Source organism: Aulostomus chinensis, chromosome 18, assembly GCF_037954235.1.
Source record: "Aulostomus chinensis isolate RoL2024-O1b breed Wild chromosome 18, RoL_Achi_v1.0, whole genome shotgun sequence".
Classification (NCBI taxonomy): Eukaryota; Metazoa; Chordata; class Actinopteri; order Syngnathiformes; family Aulostomidae; genus Aulostomus; species Aulostomus chinensis.
This window is the reverse complement of record NC_141337.1, coordinates 24385826-24403631: the sequence shown is the minus strand read 5'-3', so window position 1 is coordinate 24403631 and position 17806 is coordinate 24385826. Positions and strand designations below refer to the sequence as shown.

At 41.9% G+C, this 17806-nt stretch overlaps 1 protein-coding gene across 5 annotated transcripts in view; it reads right to left on the bottom strand.

The window, feature by feature from the left end:
• Positions 1-2809: 2809 nt before the first annotated feature.
• plppr2a (phospholipid phosphatase related 2a) overlaps positions 2810-17806 on the bottom strand; it is a 79446-nt gene continuing 64449 nt past the window's right edge. For 2 of the 5 annotated variants that reach the window (XM_086185165.1, XM_086185170.1), the window contains 5 exons: positions 9989-10109; positions 9222-9472; positions 7713-7889; positions 6980-7107; positions 2810-5678 (listed from right to left, as the gene is read on the bottom strand). In XM_086185165.1, coding sequence (XP_086041291.1) covers positions 5570-5678; positions 6980-7107; positions 7713-7889; positions 9222-9472; positions 9989-10109 — 786 coding nt within the window. In that variant the 3' untranslated portion in view covers positions 2810-5569. Of the gene's footprint in view, positions 5971-6963; positions 7108-7712; positions 7890-9221; positions 9473-9988; positions 10110-17806 lie in introns of all 5 variants that reach the window. The other 3 variants (XM_086185166.1, XM_086185169.1, XM_086185167.1) reach the window with 3 other exon arrangements.

Below are 17806 nucleotides of genomic sequence, written 5' to 3'. Positions count from 1 at the left end.
TAATGCCTACAGGTGTTGGACACTGAGCAGGCAAGACAGAGGTATACTACTTTGCCCATCCAATTCCATTCTTTGTGTTGGGTTAACTTGAAAAGTAGTAAAGACTATGCTCTCGGCTTGAGTGGGGGAGCATCCACATGCAACATTCATGTTTCATCAAGCCTTCTTATTTGTTCCAGGGACCTCCAGTTCTTGCACCAATAAACTGATGCTGTTTTCAGGGCATGCATCAAGTGCTGGGGGAGAGGTCATAAACCCACTCGAGCACAACATGCACAGGAGGAAAACAAATGGTGGAACTACAGAACTATGACAGTGGATGAACATCCCTGATTTTGGAACAGGGGTGCACAGACTCAAGTCAGAGACACTCCACTGTTTGCATACGCAAGTCCCGTGGTGCATGCATGACAGTCAAGGTCATCAGGGTGTAAGGAGTACCTGTCATCTGGTGCAAGTGAACTGCAACTGGCCAGGGATGCATTCAGAGAATAAGGGCTATTGCCGACAGTTTGAGTACTGTTCTGGTCAAGGCCACACTTCCACAGGTGGTTGCGGCCTTCTTTTCCGGAGATGATGGCCATTGATTTTATTTTTGTGGAGCCTTTAAGGAGTATTCATGAAACTGTGTTGGTGTTCACACTCTTATTCACTAAAATCAAAGGGTCAGTGACAACCCAGCATAAGAAGGTCATTGCCGTGGTTGATTCAGTGGTACCTGTATGGGATCCCTTAAAGCCCCTTAAATTAAGGAAAGTGTTTTGGGGTAAACACAGAGGCGGCCCCTTAAATAGACAGACCAGGCACCTGGGGCGACATAGGGGGGTGGCGAGCGACCACCAAACATTTGTATTGGTTGAACCAATACATATTTATTTGAATCGAATGTTTGTGAAAATGTGTGCGAGACATTAAGCCATATAGTCAAGCCCCCCACGTGGCGAATGCGTCGCACACCACGACCAAGGCCAGGGGGCTCCAGGAAAAATCTTGCCTGGGGCACCAAATTGCTTAGGGCCGCCACTGGGTTAACATAATGTGGAATTAGTTCAAGATTTATGGAAAGAAGCAGAACTACACAGATCTTTGTTATTCACAAGGAAATAGGAAATGAAACTGCTTCGATCAGGCTCTCTTGAAGCCTACAAGAAGAAATGGGGGGTGGATCATTTGTAAGAGGTGAATTTTGCGCATAATTCCTCATAGCATAGCCTATTCACTAAACCTCCAGACATCCAGTAGATGTTTTATTGAGATGTGAGAGTTGATTACCCAGGTAGGGGCTAATTTGGTCTGTTTTTCAACAGCTAGGCATAGAATATCTCTCTGGAAACATTCAGAGATAGTTAGCACAGTATCCATGGCTTAGTTGTGGCAAATACTCGATGAAAACTAAACAGAAGGAGGAGCTCACAAGCAAATCTAGACGTTTCCTCTGGAAATAAAAGGACTTTCAAGCGAATCATTAGTTTTCCGGACTTCAAACATCTGTATGTTGAAACTAGGCATCAGATGTTGGAGTTCAGTGTGGTAAACTAATGGCTTAACAAATGCCTACACTTCCTGCCACAAACAGAAAAAGCCTCAAAAAAACAAACACCACACTTTTTTTATTGCAATAACCATTTATTGTTCTCATCACACAAATCTTTACAAAACAGAGGCTTTGTTGATACAGGATCAAAGGAACCATGTTTCTCCCTCGGAGATGCAGATCTGAAGGGGACTGGTGCTTTTTATTCACTTGTTAGTCAACTGCAGTGTGTTTGTACTTTGATTTCAAACATGAATTACTTAAGACTCTACAGGAGACTAAAGCTGTGGCGCTGCTGATGATGGAACCTGAAAGGAACATTCACTGACCTGAAGATGATTTGGTTCTTTCTGGAGGCTGCTTTGTCTTTTGGCATTTGCCTGTTTATGCCTCACTCATGTATTTTAGGTAGTGTTCACACAGTGAACACTGTTTCAGATGTGACCTGCTTGCTCGTTTACACACACCATTATAAAATTCTTAATCTTATTTATGTGGAGTGGTTCTCTTTTAACATTCTCTGGATGCATTTCTGCTTCATTGATAGGGAGGAAAAATTTGGAACAAAGATCTGTCTTGCAGCATATGTCTACTCTGAGTCTGAGTCAAATTCCCAACTTTACAGGTATGTGTTTACGTGTCTCGGCTCTGCGAGGGAGCAGAATGTCACAGTCGTAATCTGTTTCCCCTTCTCTGAGGGTGAAATTAACTGTTTCAGTAAAGCATGTTTATGTCCTCTTGAACATTCTCACCCCAGAGAAAAACCACTGCTGGATAATAGGTAGAGTTAATGAAGCATAGTCCCTGGATTGTGGAGCCCTGGAGTGGCGTTGGAGAACATTTATTGTGGACATAAGAGAGGGAGAAAGAAAGAGCGAAGAAAAAACATTACTTTGGGGCCACGAATCATAAGTTTTAACATCAGTTCAGATATTTTGAGGCCATGAGACAAAATGTGTTCCCCTAGTTTAGTTAATTTGAGGCAAAAAGAAATAACTTGTTCCCTATGTTGATTCATTTTTTTTGCAACAAGGCAACTTCATATTTTAAAATTGAATTATGTATTTTTTCCCCCACATTTTTTCTCTCTGTATGGTCATTCCAGGGCTCCATACTGCATATATATATATATATATATATATATATATATATATATATATATATATATATATATATATATATATGTATATGTATATGTATATATATGTGTGTATATATATGTGTGTGTGTATATATATATATATATATATATATATATATATATATATATATATATATATATATGACCAAACAAACCAAAAACCTCTAGGGTCTTTTGAGATTTTTAAAAGTTCCCTCCTCATACAATATGTTTCAGGGTATTCATGAATACTTGAATAAACACCGTACTGAGTGTGTATAAATATGTCTGTAAGAACATTCTCTGGAGGCTTCAAATTACACAGTTGTATAAAATGAAAATTGGCTTCTGAAATATTTGTGATGTCACAAATCATGCTCTTAGGTCCACCTCTTAAAATCAGATTACAGAGAAATGTATCAATGGGCATGAAAACGACCTTGTAATTTTAAATTTACATTCCACTTTAGGAAACGAAAATGAAAAAAAAAGACAAAGTTCTGACTGGAGGAGACTTCAAACTTGTGTACACATGATTGAAAAAAGTCTTCAGTGAATCATCAAACTGGTTAAAGATCTGTGAAGGTGGTGCAGACTTTCACAGGACTGGATTAAATTTCCACAAGGAGCGTCATGTGGTAGTTGATGCAAACAGTGATGAACTCTTCCATGGCTAATGAGAAAGAATGTCTTTCAAATGACAGTTGTTGTTTTTTTAACAGCTTTACTGTTGTGCTAACACTGCCACTGACCTTGTCTCCAGCCACAGCAGATGATTGTTTGTGGAGACAGACAGTTCTACAAACTCTATCAAAACTCGCTACCACACATGAACTGTTTGCTGGTTACACTGCACACAAATTCATGATACTGTTGTGCCGGAGTTGCTACAGTTGGTTTTTAGCTCAAATCAAAGTGTTTAAGAACCATGGAGAATGGGTGGATCAGCCATCAGTCACCATGAGCTTCAAAACTAAATATACATGGCTGGCTCTTTATGCATTCTGTAGTCACAAAGAAGTAAAAACCCTTTTTGGATGTTTTACATTAAATCCTTTCAGGCAAAGGGGCTTTGAATCTTTATGAACACAACATTTTGTGAAATGTCTGATTAGTTTTTAAATCTGCCATAGCAAATGTTTGGCCCACCCCATTTGGGATTAACAATGCCAGAATTTCACAAAAACATACTGACCCAATCTCACTTTTGAGCAAGCAGTCTGATACGGAAGGAGTGATTTACCAAACAGTGTTGATTCAGAGCAGTTCAGCACATTCATCCACACTGTTCTCTGTCATTCCAATAAATACATCATTTGTTCAATCAAGGATGTTGCTGATGTAAAAATTCTACGCTCAATACAAAAAAGACCTATATACAATATCATACAAAGGGGTTTAAGGGGAGGGGGATGTACAGTAACACCTAGGTATGTGTGATTGTGCATGTGTGTACTTGCAACTTCATCTGTGCTCTGTAAAACAGGTCTTTGTTCTTGTGTGTGTGTGTGTGTGTGTGTGTGTGTGTGTGTGTGTGTGTGCGTGCGTGTGTGCGTGTGTGTGTGTGTATTCTGCATGTGTGTGTGTTGTCCAGCAGAGGGAAACATTTCATAACACAATCATAGTATTAGTCAAGATACCAACGTCACAGAGAGGGGACCCGAACAGTAAAAAAACGTGTTTGGAAAGAAAGGGGGAGGGCGTGTAAAAACATGGATGGAAGAGAGAGTGCAAATCAAATTCAGCAAAACTGTTGCGCGCACACATGAAGTGCTTATTTCAATCACACCATATATACAAGTCAATAAATACATCTATTGATAAAATATCCTTAGAAATGAAAACTGACAGGACTCAGTCAACAAATATTTTAAAGAATTTGTGAAAAAGAATGGGGATGTTAAAAAAAAATCACAGAAGTGACAAAATGATATTAAGAGGGTTCACAGCTTTCAATTGACACGCTAACATTTGCTCCTGAATGTGATGCACTTTATTTGGCTGGTTGTTGTGCCGACTGCAGCTTGAGCCCGGCTTTGTCTTGTAGATGTTTGTATTTCCTGTCAGGTTTAGCGAAGCTGCAACCATCTGAGAAAAATAGCCAAGTGAAGATGTCTCTACTTTGATCCTGTTTGCTTTTGTCTGGTGCGTCTGCTGAGAGATATAAAACGGATCCTTTGATCTGGGTAAACCTCAAGCAGAGCTGCTACTCAAACTACAGCACGTGTCTGCCAGTGTGCGAGTGTGTGTGTGTGTGTGTGTGTGTGTGTGTGTGTTTGTGGATGGAATGAGATAAAGAGACTGTGAGAGAAAGAGTGTAAGGAGAGGTGTAGAAAAAGTAGATGTGTGAATTTATGTGTATGGCTTGCTTAAAGGATGCTTTTATGAATAAACCAGCAGCGCTCATATCCTTCAGCAGGTTTCTTTGGTCCTCCTGACAGGCAACATCAAAACTGTGTCCTGGGAGTTCAGTGTCGCGTTTAGCTTTCAGCGTGTGCCTCCTTCCAATAGGTGACAACTCATCCAAACAAGAAAAGAAAGTGAACATTCTGGGCATCACGCACACCACTAAAACTTATCAGTGAGCTTCACATGATTGGGTTGATACAAGAAAAAGGTAGAAATACAACAAAAAGTCGTTCAATCGATCATTAAAAAAGAAATGTACCTGACACTGTACTGACTGTTCAGTTTTGTTTTGTTCTTTTACTTTACTGGGTGTTCAGTAAAGAGAAAGTCTTGAAAAAGTTTGCCTATCGGTTCCCTGGGAGATGAGAGGGCAACAGGATGGTGTGTGCGTGCTTCCTTTTGTGCACTCGAGGTGGTCTAGACCTGCGTAGAATAGGAGCGATGCAGCGTCGCATACCGCCCAGCTGGGTGGGCGGCGCAGTGTGGCGAATGCTGCTCGGGCTGGTCTAGACTTCGCTGGAAATGGAGCGAGACGGTATGAGGACATCGGGGGTGGCGGGGAACCGATAGGGCTGATGGTCATGTGATCTCGGTGAACGGAGATCCCCTTGGAGTCTGCAGGGGAAAGAGAGGAGTGAGAAAGAGAGAGGACGGGGAAAAGAGAAGGCGAAGGAGAGAGCAAAGTGAAGAAAAGAATAATCAAGAGCAATGTACGGGATGAGTGTGAAAGAGACAGAGAGAGAGAGAGAGAGAGAGAGAGGAGGGAACAGATGTATAAAACAGAAATAAGGGAACAGAGGTTGGAGGTAGTGAGGGGTGACAATGGCAGCCCAAAAAGATTTAAAGTTGGTTAGAATGGTTGAACGTAGGTGTTGTAAAGTGTGGAGGAGGAGGAAAGTGCTGGATTCTGGAGGAAAGTGAGGGACAAGGGAGCAGATTGAGAAGGGAGAGGCAAGGTGGGAGACAGAGGAAAAGAGGCAGTCAGGTGAGGGTTACTGACAGACCACAGGGGATGTAAGACATTTTCCAGTATACATGTGGGGGCACTTGCAAACTGTGGAAGACAAGCTACAAGAATGGAGCGCTGGAGTGGCTGTAGTACGGAAAAAAAAAATTGTTAGCACCGGGCGTACAAAACGCTATTTTAAGATGACAAGATTTCACTTGTTCCTGACTTGCTGTAATGATTAGAACTTGAGGCCACTGATTAATTTAAATGAGGGAGTAAGGTTTCTGTCACTGACTCAAAATAACTACATTGTGGGAACAATTTATACCTTGTGAGCTAAATAACTAAATTGAGCAAACGATGAATATCTCAGGGTGTCAACATTTATATATATTTTTTTTTTTCTATCAAGGCTCACAAAATATACCAGCACTCCAGGGCTCCATATAGAAGAGATTCCTTCAATCCCTACAACTTTTTACTGGTTTTGTTTCAGCATCAATGTGTTCATGCCTTCCTCCAACCAACTGAGCTGGTTTAAATCAGAACAGTAAATTACACCACAAGTGATGGGCTGACTCACCGCAAGAGTTAAGAGACTCTCTAAATCCCTTATAACTGGGAACTGTTAACACTGTTGAATTTAGGAGCAAGTATTCACCACTTTCACAAGCAAACATAATTGATTCAATCCTGTTGCTGAAATATAGCCACAGCTCATTTCACACCTCTGGAACCATCTCAGCTGTGTTCTTATCAGCTGACAACACTGAGATTTATGGACTCACTTGGGTGTTTTTGTTGGGACCAGGGGTACAGGCGGGGCTTGCAGCATGCATGTTTGGGAGTTTATTGTTTTGGAGGAAAAAGGAGCACAACAGATTTAGGTAAGTGACAAAGGGTGTTTATTTCGTGAGTGCAGCCCTGACCCACTCCCACCCCGCCCCTTACCTGAGGGCCACTTAACTTTTCTAGTGGACTCTCCACACAGGGCAGTGTCACCATGGGCATTCCCAGCACAGACTCAGGGCGCTGGGGTCGAGGTGCAGGAGGTCGGGGCTGCATTTGCTGGAAGTTGTTAATCACACAAGTCACCTAGTGATAGGGACCATGATTGACAGTTAGACAGAACTCCAAGATAAGAAGATCATTTCAAGATGTGGCTCCAGAACAGCAGAATGTTTAAAGAACTTTCTCACACTGCTCTTGTTAACAGGAAATGGTTTCTTGAACCAGCTCCATTGATGAGACTTTGGACTTTGGTAGTCATCTACCTAGACCTCCTGTGTCTCCACCAGTTTAGAGCAGAATGGCATGCCACATTTGCACAGTTTGCATCGCGTCTAAAGGTTCCATCATCGAATCAACAAATCAGTTTCAAAACCAATTGATGTAATTTTGAAATGCTCTGAACTGTTTGAAACAGTCGGTGGAAATGAGGTATCAGGGATGGCACCCAATTTAATACTCTTATGCATGAATATAACATATGATGAGCTACAAGCTTTAGCATGTCTCGCTAACCAGTCTACAGCCTACTATTCTCACAGCCAACAACATCAGGAGTGTACACTTTGAATGGTGGTCCTTTTGAGAAAAAAAAAAAAAACAGTCTTCACGTGTGGTTTAGGTGCATTTCTGTTTTCTTGAAATTCCCTATGTCTAATCCTGCACATGTTCCAAAATCATGCCCTTCTCACCAAAAATACAGCGATGGATCCCCCAGTGAAGAATCCTGCCAGGACATCGGCCCAATGGTTACGGTATTCTGCCACCCTAACCACACCCACTATCATGGCCAGACATAGAAGGGTGAGACTAATAGTGGGCTTGGTCAGTCGTGTGCCTTTGGTCTTGAACACCAGTGTCACATACATCTGCAGAAAACCATACGGGAGAGCCAACACACAATAGGGGACAACAAAGACAGGAAGACACACGAGACACACAGCAGGCATCATTACATCTTGATGGGCTTTTTTTTTTTTTTTTAAAGGCAATCAGGTCTAAAAGAGGGTTGCGTTGTTTTCTTATAATTTGTGATAACAATGTCTTTGGAGTTCAGCCTCCTGCAATGAAACTAAGAAGAAAGGGGGAATGTCTGTCTTTACATGTTTGAATTGGTCATTATTTGAAATACAGAGACATGTAAATGTATATAAAGTTAATGAAACTGCAGGAGAATGGAAACAGAACAAGAATTTTTGTTTAATAAGGCGGTCACAAACTGGGGCTGCACGGTGGTGCAGTGGTTAGCACTGTGGCCCCACAGCAAGAAGGCTCTGGGCTCGAGGACGGGGTCTTTCTGTGAGGAGTCTCCATGTTCTCCCTGTGCCTGTGTGGGTTCTCTCTGGTACTCCAGCTTCTTACCATCCAAAGACATCAAGAGGGGACTAGGCTGGTTGATACTCTAAATTGACCGTAGGTATGAATGTGAGTGTGAATGGTTGTCTGTCTATATGAGTTGGCCCTGCCATGGACTGGTGACCTGTCCAGGGTGAACCCTGCCTCTCACCTGAAGACACTGGGATAGGCTCCAGCCCCCCTGCAACACTTAACTGAATAAGTGGTAGAGAATGGATGGATGATCAAAAACTGAAGTGTAAAAACATGTGAAAATGCCTCAACATCACTTAACTGAAAAAGTACTTTTTCAAAGGCTTTACAATTCATATTAATTCAGCTGGTGACAGAAAACCAAAAACAAAAACCTGACTAGTTATTTTTGTCATGTAAAAACAAGTAGGATTACAGTTGTTGCATATTTGCTAACTGGCTGTTCCTGACTTTAAATTGAGTTAAATTTAGTTTTGGAGAAAACACAGACTGCAAAACACAATCCAGCTGGTCATTTTTTTTTTTTTTTTTGCAAAAGTGTGCTCTTCTTTTAGTGTCACATAGACTGTAAACTTTTACAATTTAGGGGTTATTAGCGCCGGCATTTATTTGCTTCAATTGCAGAACTCACCCGTAACCTATATTTGGTACAGTAAGGGCCTTTATTTCTCTTGATAGGCAAAATAATAATTAAAAAAACATTGTTTTTTTTGTTGGAAATTGCATGAATACTACATTGAGAATTAGGCCATTGATTAACATAGCAGTACCGATAAGAATAAGTCACTCCACGATCTCCAAGATTTTAATGGTATTATTGAGAAAAGGAGATTTACTAGACAAAGCATCAATTCCAGTGTACCTCAACCTACCACTGTGTACACTGCTGAGTAAACGCTGAGGGCTGCGTCCTTGGATGGAAAGGATTTACGTGCAGACATGACAATCAGTGGGTTGCCAGTGCAGGCGCGGCGCTCTGTGATGTACTGCATGGTGGACTGGCACCCTAATGCTGTGTAGTTTGGTCGGCAGGCCGAAAGGAAGTGAGGTGTCTGGTTTCCTGTAACCACCTGGCCAGCATTGGCGAAGATGGTGGTAGTGAACAGGCCGAAGGCGTAGACACCTGGGTTGATATTCATGGGTAGGGAGGACAGACAAAGCATGGAAAAATATGATAGAGAAGTAAAAAAGGAGATATAAAAAGACAGAAACAAGTTCAGATAGTGAAGGATAGGGAAATGAGACAGAAAGCACATTGAATGCTTCAGAGAGGGAGAGAGAGCAAAGTCAAAACACATAACAGCACCAAGATAAAATGGGTGATAATAGGTTTTTGCTCCTGAAAATAGCCTCAACACATTATTATCAACTAAGGTGTGAAAATTGCAAAGGAAGCTTTCCCCCAGCTGATTCAGCCCGATATGCAAATTTGCAGATGCACTTTATTATCCAATTAACAGCTACATGTACAAGCCCCACTGACAAACTTTGAAGCGTAGCAGATAATTTTCCTACGATTCAACTTTTTCTTTCATGGTTTTGATCTTTCTCACACTCTTCCAGACTATAAAGACACACTAACACAATCACAGAAATAAGCGAGTAAAGAGTACTGTGTGATGCAAAACGGTGCACTTACCTAGGAAGCGAATGATGCGTCTCAGTAGGGGGTTGAAGTAGCAGCAGTCTGCAGTGACAATGGTCCTCTCCTGGGTTCCTTCTGCCTTGGTGAAGAAGGCACACAACTCTCCCACAAGAATCTGTGCCCACAAAGAAACAAGTCATTGTTTTCTGGTCGTTCACGTCCAGGGAAGAGGATAAACAGTGGAGTAGAGAAAGAAGCGAACAGGACAGTGACAGTGTTTCCATTCATCCATCCACTTTCTTCTGCTTATCCTGTCAAGGGTCACGGGGGGCTGGAGCCTCTCCCAGCAGCTTTTGGGCGAGAGGCAGGGTTCACCCTGGACGGGTCGCCAGGCCATCGCAGGGCCAACACATAGAGACAGACAACCATTCACACTCACAGCCATGCCTACGGTCAATTTAGAGTATCCAATTAGCCTAGTTTACCCATTTGCATGTCTTTGGACAGTGGGAGGAAGCCAGAGTGACAGTATTTCCGTGGTTACTATTTTATTTCTTGTTCCAATCTGTTTGTTTGACTGAATGAAGTCGTTGCAGAAGTTGCTTTTACTACCTCCATATATTGCTGACAGCAGAACTCCAATCACTTCTTGTATGTGGATCTGAGATCAGAGGCACTTGAATGAGCTGCTTCTTGCTGCTGCAAATGGCAGATTTCACATAACTGTAGCTGGGGCTAATGAATATGCATGTCGACTGCAAAGTCATTTTACCCAGGGTTGAATTTTGATGAAACCCTTTTCATTTTGGCTACTTCTAACACAAGTAACTAACTTATTTTTCTGATCAAGGTCTCGTTTTTGTATTTCTGCATTTATTCCTATTGGTCATATCATTTTACTAACTAGCTTAGGAACAAGTATCTTGACATGGGGCAGCACAACAGTAACAGTCAAAACAAAATCGAACAACCCAAGAAACATGAAATCAAGCAATCCCTCAGTTTATCCACATTACTTTGCAGATATTCAGAGAAAAGCAGTTGTAATCTCAAAGGAAAGCTGCATACTGGCCCAAGCAGTGGGTTTATATACACAGTTGAGAAATAGTTACAGCTTGATTAAGTCTTAGTTGGACTACTTTCACTTCATATGAACTGGGAAAGAAACAATGTCCACATCAGCAACTGTTGGTGTTATGCCCCTTTACAGCTGGTTGCAATCACACTTTTGACTTTTGCATCACATAGACAGGCCAGCGTGCAGTGTACCTGTCGAACAGTGGACTATTTAAGATGACACGGCCAACTTCTTAAAATGAGACAGCATAAAGGTAGTTGCTGTAGTTTTTCCTACCATGATGATACCTCCCTTGACTGTATGCTTTCTACTCCTGAATACTGGGTTAAATATCATTGCAGATTCTACATAATTGGAAGAATGTCTTTGGGGCCGATTGAAGTGTATACATACTAGTGTTAAGTCCATCCATCCATCCGTTCCATCCATTGTCTTCTGCTTGTTCCTATTAAGGGTCGCGGGGGGGGGGGGGCTGGAGCCTATCCCAGCATCTACAGGTGAGAGGCAGGGTTCACCCTGGACAGGTCGCCAGTCCATCACAGGGCCAACACACAGAGACGAACAACCATTCACACTCACATTCATACCTACAGTCAATTTAGAGAATCAATCAGCCTAGTCCTCAAATTGCATGTCTTTGGACTGTGGGAGGAAGCCAGAGTACCAGAGAGAACCCAACATATTAATTAAAAGTCCAGTTTTTCCATCCATCCCTTTCCTACTGCTAATCCTGTTAAGGGTCGTGGAGGGCTTGAGTCTATCCCAGCTGCCTTCAGGCGAGGGGAGAGGTTCATCGCAAGGCCAACACATATATAGATAGATAACCATTCACACTCACAGCCACACGTACGGTCAATTTAGAGTATTTAATTAGCCTCGTCCCCTCTTGATGTCTTTGGACTGTGGGAGGAAGCCGGGTACCTGGAGAGAACCCACGCAGGCACGGGGAGAACATGGAGACTCCACACAGAAAGATCCTGTGCCCGAGCTGGGACTCGAACGCGGAACCTTCTTGCTGTGAGGCAACAGCGCTAACCACTGCACCACCGTGCCGCCTGTTAAGTGAATCCCTTCCACATTATTGGTGTATTTTACAACTTAACTATTAAAAAATACAAGTTTAGTTTTCTCAATACATAATAACATATTAATTAAAAGTCCAGTTTTTCCATCCATCCCTTTCCTACTGCTCATCCTGTTAAGGGTCGTGGAGGGCTTGAGTCTATCCCAGCTGCCTTCAGGCGAGGGGAGAGGTTCATCGCAAGGTCAACCCATATAGACAGACAACCATTCACACTCACAGCCACACGTACAGTCAATTTAGAGTATTTAATTAGCCTGGTCCCCTCTTGATGTCTTTGGACTGTGGGAGGAAGCCGGGTACCTGGAGAGATTCCACACAGGCACAGGGAGAACATGGAGACTCCACACAGAAAGCCGTGGCCGAGCTGGGGCTCGAACCCAGAAAGTTCTTCCTGTGAGTTGACAGTGCTGACCACTGCACCATTGTGCCGCCCCAAGTCCAAGTTTTTGTCAGACACAATAATCGGACTCCCTCTAGCCAATTAAAGTACACAACCTCCTGTAAATGCAACAGGTACTTGTGATGTCTGACAAATGACATTTGTATTTGTGTATCTCCTAAAGATCTTGGCCACTCAATGCTGTAAGCTTCTGCAATGACTTTGTCAAATGTCATCTTGAGTAATCGGAATCAAAGCTTGATAGCAGTCATTGAGCACTAACCCTGAGCTACGTGCTATTGACTCAGCAGCTCACAGTGCCAATGGATCAAATTAGACGCCTCAATCATCATCTGTGCCACAGGGGTCAGAAAGCTCCATAATTGAAGGTATTGTTGCTGTGTTCTTGCAGACATACTGTTCTCTTTGTGAGGAGCATCAGGCTTTTGAGACAAATGTTATGTGCTCAGTTCGCGTCCTTATTTCACTCCCTGCGAATGTGAACATCCTTAGTGGACGGCAGCTGTATGGTTCACAGCACTTACTGGCCTGATTTAAAACTCCCTCAGTAAATCTATGACACAGACACACTTGATATAAATCAACTTGACAGTTTCTATACTTGATTCTTAGAAGTGGGACTCACATTCTCACTGACTGCGATCCACAAACCCATCAGCCTCTTCCTTCTTTTTACGTATTTACCATAATCTCCAATTTATCCCCCACAGTGACATTGTCAGAAGTGCTATGTCTAAAGAGAAAAAGTGGGAGGACGTATAGTTGCAGAGTGAATGAAGATAAGAGACAAAGAGGGATGAAAAAGGTCATGTCAGAGGAAAGTTTGTGCATTAGGCTACCGCTTATCCAGCCAAGTGAAATTAGCTTGTAGTGTGCAAAGGCCCAGTCAGTGTGTGCCATGACAAGTACTTTGTACAAGTACTACTAGGTGTTCCTTGGCAACCCTCTAAACACTAGTAAAAACACAAAATTGAAGCTTGGGTGAGGGGTGGGTGATGGGGGTGGGGGTAAGTGTGCTAATTAGCAGCTTAGAGTCCAAGATGCTAGCTGGATGAGACAACCAAATGATATATGACATATGATGAACGTGGCAATGAACTTTTTAGACCCCATCTATACCCAAATTTAATTCTAGGAGAATTAACCACAAGCTTAAATAATATTTACCCATATGCACTCATTTCCTTTATTTATTTTTGTTTTTATCTATTATATTTTCTCTGTTCTTTCAGACTTCAGAGTTTCTGATAAATGAAGAAGAGGAAATACTCTGAAAGATTATTGTTCTTTCATAATGATATAAAATAGAAAACACAATTGTTGAATCCTCAAACTTCCTTAAGGTTAAGGCTAATTATTAAAAAGACCAGTTTTAATGGTTACAAGCTTTGTATTATAAGTAGATTGTGTTTCACAATGTCCTCATGTGTGCAGTGTGCTGGGCTTAGATTATGTTACACGCAAAAAACCATGGGAATATCATTGTGTCATCAGTATCAGTATGTTTTTCAGTTTGTGGTGTTGAATTTGTTTTCATTTGGTTTTGTTTAGGTTTCAATAACTGTGGAAGATAGATGTGTGTTTGTAGTCCAGAAATGGACTTGAACTTGCAGTGTGCAACCATGAATTTGGTAAATGTGTAGTGTAGAACCAACATACTGCATGTGTGGGTTGTGCTTGTTCAGGTTGTATTCGCCACCGTACGGCAATGTGACACATCTGATGGACACTTGCAGTTATTTTATTATCCAAAAAGTTATGTGTATATCCATATAGTAAAATGATTCATTTTGATGTTTGGATCCAGGTGTATCGCTACTCTGGCCATCCATTTAAGGGTCAATTAAAAGAAATCATAGTATCCACTGGGACAAATGCTGATGTACACCAGAAAATGTGTGAAAGTGAGCTAGTGTGCTGTTACTAGTGGACAAGTGCTCTTGAACACTTTGCCTCAGGCAAAGCTATAAAGCAGTGGGAGGTAAGCCTTTTTGGAAGCATATAGTAGTACTAATATCCAACAAGCCTTTTTAGGCTATTATGCCATTACTCTCATTCGCAGTGAATGCTTAATCTGGAAATGTGTGAGCTCGCTTAGTGGAAAGAGGGAGTCAGGGTCTGATCATCTCTCTTGCACTCTCTTCCTCTAATTGTTGCACAGAAATGTAAACATCCGTCCATCTTCTACTGCTTATCCTGTTAAGGGTCGTGGGGGGTGGAGCCTATCCCAGCGGCTTTCAGCGAGAGGCGGGGTTCACCCTGGACAGGTCGCCAGTTCATCGCAGGGCCAACACATATAGACAGACAACCATTCACACCCACATTCATACCTATAGTCAGTTTGGACTATCCAGTTAGCCTAGTCCCCTCTTGATGCCTTTGGACTGTGGCACAGACTCACACACACAGTGAGTAGACGCACAGGGAGAACATTGCAACTCCACACAGAAAGACCCCGAGCCAGGACCCGAAACTGAAAAACTTCTTGCTGTGAGGTGACAGTGTTCACCACTGCACCACCTTGCCACCAAGGCTTTTTCAAACAAACAAAAAATTCTCCTGATGAATAGGCTGTGACCTGTTGACTTCCATCTCAAAGAATTGGAATCGAGAATTGTTAAGAACAGGAATCGATATTGAGAATCGGAATCGGACTCAGAATTGGTCAAATCCAAACGATACCCAACCCTTGCCAACACATATAGACAGACAAGCATTCACACTCACAGCCACACTTGCTTGAGGGGGGCTCGAAGCCGGAACCTTCCTGCTGTGGGGCAAATTAACAAAATCCTCTAGCAGGAACTTTAAATTCACCATTGGGAATTTTATACCTTGTCTGCTCCATTCTTGTAACATTGAAAGGACCAGAGAGATGAGGGTAAAAAAAGAAGGGGAAAGAAAGAATGGATTGGTAAACACAATCAGCAGGTTTAAGAGAGGAGCATTGCGGAGCACAGGCCAGGAGACAAGCATGGGTTTAATTCCTGAAATAATTGCTACATTATCTAATACAGTACCACAGAAGAATTATTCATATATTACTTAGCATTTTTTTTATAGTGCTTATCTTAAGCAAAAATTTGTGCAGTAAAATTCTATTCTTTTTCAATCTATAGAGCTAAATTGAGTTACTCGTATTCAAAATCATTCCTCTTTACAATTTACAGTGGTAGGCTGTGAAGCTGTAAAGTTTACTATAGGAATACAGTACAATTATGGCATGTAAATGGCATCCCTGCTGCCATAATTTACTGTTAATTGTAAATATTAGGGATGCAACGATTGATTGGCTGGTGACTGAAAATGGCCGATTTTCAAGTGATCGGCCAATTCCAGCGACCGGCCATCAGACAGAGATATGCCGATTTAACGCCAGTCAGATTCACAGGTGGTCAGTCTCACTGACATAAGTGTCACAGGGTAGCCCCTGCTGCAGTCAGAGACACTCACAGCTGCACATCCAGGTTGCAAATGAATTGCGCATGAGCAAAGCCGCTCCATCAGATGGCCATTTATGCAAATTGGGCGATGATGTCACGTAGCGACTTCTAGCGTGTTGGCAACCCTGCAGACATGTAGTAGAGTACACCTCGCAGATTATTGCCCCTTAAATTAGAATTGAAGAACTTGTCTGTTCACCTGCTCCATTTCAATTAGCAGATGCTACATAACTGAAAAGGTAATTGTATTTTTGGGAATTTTATATTAAAGAAAAGAAAAAATAAATTTCTCTGTGTGCTGTAAAGTGGTTTAAAAAAATGAAATCCATATAGGTAGGACAAACTACATGAAAAACTACAAATCGGAATTCTCCCAAATAATTACAATCTGTGCATTCCAAGTAAATATACAAGTTTTCAGGAATACACTGCAGAATTGGGCAGCACGGTGGTGTAGTGGTTTGCACTGTCACCTCACACCAAGAAGGTTCCGGGTTCAAGCACAGGACCTTTCTGTGTGAGTCTCCATGTTCTCCCTGTTCCTGCTGGGTTCTCTCCAGGTACTTCGGCTTCGTCCACAGTCCAAAGACATCAAGAGGCCAATTGGATACTTTAACTTGACCATGGGTGTGGCTGTGAGTGGGTGTCTGTCTATATGTTGGCCCTGCCATGGACTGGTGACCCATCCGGGGTGAACCCCTCCTCTAGCCTGAAGGCTGCTGGTATAGGCTCCAGTGACTCTGAACTCAAAAAGCGGTAGAAAATGGATGGATGGATGGACACTGCAGAATCATTACAGTATGAATGCTGTAAAATTATAATAAAATGTCTATACCGCTATCTGTTTACTGATATTTTTTACAGAAATTCTTTTCTTGTCAAACAATAGCATGTTGCTGCACCATGTGGGATTAAGTGTGTGATAAAGTGAACCAGAGGAGAACCTGCTGGGCAGCTGCAAAAGTGATGGGGTTAAGATTGATTCTGCAGAGATGAATTATTAATATGTGGACAACATCCTTGTTGGATCATGACTGCTTTATTTCAACCACCATTTCCAAATGTGCTCTTTATTGTTCTACTATCCCTCCCTCCCTCCTCCTCTTCTCTCCCAATTTCAAGGACTCACACTTAAAAAATGACACTTCCACTGATGTTGTGGATGATGTGATTTGAATTCTTTAAAATTAGAAGTGTGATGCATCCAGGATGTGCGATGATTTGTGAGATTGGCTGTAATGCTGTAGCAGAATTAAAAAATAATGGTGAACTGGGACATGTATTACAAGTATACTCACATGCAAGATTTAGATGCAGAACAAGAGAGAGCAGTGAAGGAATGAAACATTAATCATTAATACAGACATGATTAAGTGTGCTTGCTATTGTCCCCACAATGAGGCAGGAAGATTCTCTCTCTCTCTCTCTCTTTCTCTCTCTCAGTAGTAATCAGATCTGGATTCCTGTCAGTGGCTATTAGTCAGACATGAGTGTGCCTTAAGACTTGCTCTCTTTTTGAATGTGTATTAGAAGTGAATAACTGCAGATGAGTGGAGGCAAAGAGGAAAGAATAGATTTTCGATAAATACATTTTAGATTTAGATGTAATTATTTTCCTTCAGACGTCGACTTATCAGATTTTAGGATCTCAATCGGCTTTTTTAGTGGACAATGTGTATTTTTTTGTTTTAGTGGGTTTGATGTATTACTCTGCAGAAGATTAAGTAGACACACAGCCTGTCAGTCACTGCTCTGAAAGAAACCAAAATTGTCAGAAATACCGTACGGTATCACAGTCTCAACCTATCCAAACCTTTGTTGGATGAATTTGCAAGAGCATCCTCTAGGAGGATTACATCTGGAGGAA